The 3,859-nt window shown below is 68.1% G+C and overlaps 1 protein-coding gene across 2 annotated transcripts in view; it reads left to right on the forward strand.

The window, feature by feature from the left end:
• The window catches only part of SLC4A1 (solute carrier family 4 (anion exchanger), member 1 (Diego blood group)), an 11,200-nt gene continuing 7,341 nt past the window's right edge, over window positions 1–3,859 (forward strand). Inside the window, exons 1-8 of one of the 2 annotated variants that reach the window (XM_010561412.1) lie at window positions 1–89; window positions 218–314; window positions 1,219–1,288; window positions 1,430–1,530; window positions 2,770–2,843; window positions 3,043–3,220; window positions 3,297–3,432; window positions 3,670–3,811. In XM_010561412.1, coding sequence (XP_010559714.1) covers window positions 72–89; window positions 218–314; window positions 1,219–1,288; window positions 1,430–1,530; window positions 2,770–2,843; window positions 3,043–3,220; window positions 3,297–3,432; window positions 3,670–3,811 — 816 coding nt within the window. In that variant the 5' untranslated portion in view covers window positions 1–71. The remainder of the gene's footprint in view (window positions 90–217; window positions 315–1,218; window positions 1,289–1,429; window positions 1,531–2,769; window positions 2,844–3,042; window positions 3,221–3,296; window positions 3,433–3,669; window positions 3,812–3,859) is intronic. The other variant, XM_010561413.1, reaches the window with a different exon arrangement.

Genomic DNA, 3,859 nt, shown 5'->3' on the forward strand with positions numbered 1-3,859 from the left:
GCCGGGTTATGGTGCTGCCGGGCTGATTGCCGGGACGCAGCGAGGCGGTGGTGGGGGTCGAGCCCGGAGCCATGGAGGGGCCCGGTCAGGTAGGGAGACCCGGCCCCAAGCCCTGGCTCTACCGCTGCGCCCCGGCTGGCTCCCACCCCCGGCACGGCCCCGGTGAGGCGCTGGGGGTGCTGGTCCCCACTGAACCCCCTTCTCTCTGTCCCCGCAGGAGGCCTACGAGGAGAGGATGAGGAGGACCCTGGACCCCGAGGGCTACGAGGACCCCGGCATAAAGGACTCCCGCCTATCGCTGGGGGAGATGAGCAGTGAGTGGCTCCCTTGGGTGCTGGGGGACGCTGGGCATGCGTGGGCACCATCGTTGCATGGGGAATGGCATTGCACGGGCACCAGTGGCGTACGGGTGCCAGCGTTGCAGAGGTGACGGCGTTGCGTGGGTGATGGCGTTGCGTGGGCGATGGCACTGGCGTTGCACGGGAACCGGCACCGGCTGGGTGCCAGCGTTGCAGGGGCACACCGGTGGTTTAAGGTTGCATGTTGCATGGGTGCCAGAGTTTCAGGGGTGCCAGCTATGCATGGGTACCAGCATGGCACAGGCATGTTGCATGGGCGCCAGCGTTGCATGGGCACCAGCGTTGCATGGGCGCCAGCGTTGTATGGGTGCCAGCGTTGCATGGGCACCCGTGTTGCATCAGCACCATATTACATGGGTGCCAGCATGGCACAGATGTGTTGCATGGGCACCAGCGCTGCGCAGACGCGTTGCATGAGTGCCAGCGTTGCACAGATGTGTTGCACGGGTGCCAGCGTTGCATAGGCAGCAGGGCTCGCTCGGAGCCCCGGGGAGGTCAGGCAGGGACACGCACCCCTCGGGATCGCATCTCCCAAAGGCAGCGACACCCTTTGCCAAAGCCCTGGAGCCGGTGAGGTGCCACCTCCAGCGCAAGGGCTATGTGTGCCCGAGACAGGGCCGAGCTTGGGGACACCCAGGGTCCTCGAGGCCATGACTGAGAGTCCCCGGGGAGGGAGGAGAGGGGAGTTTGGGGGGTTCTGCATGCCCCAGAGCATCCCCTTGCCCAAAGCTCAGTTGATTTGGAGCTGCCACCCCGAGGGGTTGCTTGGGCTGTGCCGGCTCCCAGCCTCCAGCCCCTCGGGTCCCCGTTTGGGGTGACGCATGTCGGGGGGGGTAACGCTGCCGCCTGTTCTGCGCAGGGGCCAGCGCCGGCACCGGGTCCCCCTTGCACGCGTGGAGGGCCAGAGCCGAGGAGCTGACGCCCCTGCGGTGAGTCCCCCAAATCGGGCAAGGGGCCGGACGCTGCCCCTCCTGCCCGGCTGGCATTGGCAAGGGGAGGCTGCCGGCACCCATGGGTGCCCGGCGCTGACACCCCCCCTCCCCTCCGTCCTGGCGGTGTGTGTTTTGCAGCCGGTATTTGCCCAGCCGCCGGGGATGCTATGACGTGGATGGGAGGAGGCGCGCGGCCGGGGCCCCCCCGGGACAGGCGAGCCGCCGTGGCGGAGGGCAGCGTGAGTGACCATGGGGGCACCGGGGGACGAAGCCCAGCCCCGGCATCCCCCCCATCCCCAACCCAGCCCTCCGTCGCGCCACCCGCTCCGGCTTTGCCACCCCTGTCCCCACCCTTCGGGGGGTGACCGTCACCCGGGCGTCAGGGCACGCCGCGGGGTGACCGCTGCCGCTTGTCCGTAATCGCCCGCTGATTGAGGATAAATAAAGTCTTTGTTTGGGGTGAGGACAAGAACCACTTGGGGCTGAACGCCGGCTGGCGCCGGGCGGCTTGGCGGCGGTGGCAGCGGGCCGCGACGAGGACAGGCTCGTGCCCACGTGCCACGGCCAACGCTGTCGGGGACACTGGGGAGGGGGGGGACACACGCGCCCCATCCCTGCTCGCGTGGGCACAGCATCCTTCAGCCAGCAGAGCGGGATGCGGCTCTTATGGCATCACCCCGCCGGGTGACCTGGCTGGGGGTCAGCGAGGGGACTGCGGTGGTCCCCAGTTGGGGGAGAAGGGGACGGGGTGAGCCTGTCCCCGGCACCGGGGCGGCCACGGGCGAGCAGGACCCGTGCTGGTGTTTACTGTCAGCAAAGGCAAAGTGCTCCGGGATTTACGGTGCACACAGGGTGGCTGTGGGGCGTGGGGCTTGGCCCCCGCTTTATAGGGCTGGAGCCTTGCGAGGCTGTGGGGAGCACAGGGGGGTTGTAGGTAGGTGGGGGACGGGGACACCTCGAGCTCCTGGGGTCTGGCTGGCTGGGGATGTGCTGTCCCCATCCCAGTCCAAGGGGCAGCGCTCAGTGCTGGGGTCAGGGTTGTGCCGGTGGCAGGGTGGTGGGACAGAGCATGGCCACAAATCCTGCCCGCATCCCAGTGCCGGTGATGTCCCCAGACTGTCACCTTGCCCCAGGAGCTGGGCTGCAGGAATCTGAGGGGCTGGAGGTGGGCACCGGCAGGGTGGGGGGTGATGGAGGGACACATCCAGCAAGCCCTAACTGGTTGAAGGATGGGGGTTATAGGGGTGGGGACACATCCAGCAAACCCCAGCTGGGTCTGGGATGGGGCAATGGAGGGGGGGACACGTCCAGCGAGTCCCAGCTGGGTCTGGGGTGGGGGTGATGGAGCAGGAGACACATCCAGGCAACCCCAACCGGGTCTGGGATGGGAGTGATGAGGGGGAGACGCCTCCAACAGACCCCAGGGGGGTCCGGGCCAGGGCAGGGACCAGCTAATGCATTGGTGGCTCCGCTCGCAGCTCCGTCGGTGACCGATGTGGACCTGGAGGCGGGGGGGAGCACGAGGCCTGTGTTCCAGCGAGAGACCCATGAGGTGGGTGCTGCCCTGGGGACCCCCATTCCTTCCCCATTCCCGGGGGTGGGCGGACTGTGGCCATCTGGGGACCAACCTCACACCAAGCCCTGGGGACACCAGGGCACGGGGAGATGCTGACACGGGAGCTGCAGCTCTGGGTCTCCTGGGGGTCCCTGGTGCAGCCAGGGGGGACCCTGACCCCCGGCTTCGGCTGCAGGGCTACGTGGAGCTGCACGAGCTGGTCATGGACAACAGAAAGGAGCTGTACTGGATGGAGGCCAGCCACTGGCTCAAACTGGAGGAAGACTTCAAGGAAGCCGGGCACTGGGGTCAGCCCCATCTCTCCTTCCTGACCTACCGCAGCCTCCTGGATATCCGACGGGCTTTGCCCAAAGGTGGGGACACCGGCTGGGGCCGGGATGGTGGCAGGGACCCCGCACCAGCCGGCCGGTGACGGTGCTATCCCCGTAGGTGCCGTGCTCTTCAACGTGGCGGCCACCTCGCTGCCGGCCATCGCCCACACCCTCATTGACCAGATGATCTACGAGGGGCAGATCAAGCCGCAGGACCGGGATGACATCCTGAGGACGCTGCTGCTGGAGCACAAGTACGGCTGGGGGTGATGGCCCCAGGGGGGGACCCCCAGTGTCCAGGCTGGATCTGGCCCCAGCGAGTCCCGCTGGAGCCTGGCACGGGGTGGAAAAGCTCCTCCGTGGTTTGGCTTTGCCTCCCAGCCCAGTTTGGGGGTCCCTGCAATACCCCCAGAGCTGGGGCTGTCTTATGGGGTTTTGGGGGGGGTCAAGCAGCGCTGGCCCATCTGACGCCGCCCTCGCTGCTGCTCTAGACACCCCAGTGAGGCCAAGCAATTTGGGACCCCATCACCGGCGCAGCTGCAGCGCTCGGGCACGGGCCAGGCAGAGACGGAGCAGCCGCTGCTGCGGGAGCAGCAGCCCCTGGAGATGCGCAGGCTGGCTGGGGCCGAGCAGGTGAGCAGGGACAGGGCTGGGGTGGGGGGTGATGGGGGGCCGGGGGGG

This window comes from Haliaeetus leucocephalus, unplaced genomic scaffold (assembly GCF_000737465.1).
Source record: "Haliaeetus leucocephalus isolate CR32 unplaced genomic scaffold, Haliaeetus_leucocephalus-4.0 Scaffold144, whole genome shotgun sequence".
Lineage (NCBI taxonomy): Eukaryota > Metazoa > Chordata > Aves > Accipitriformes > Accipitridae > Haliaeetus > Haliaeetus leucocephalus.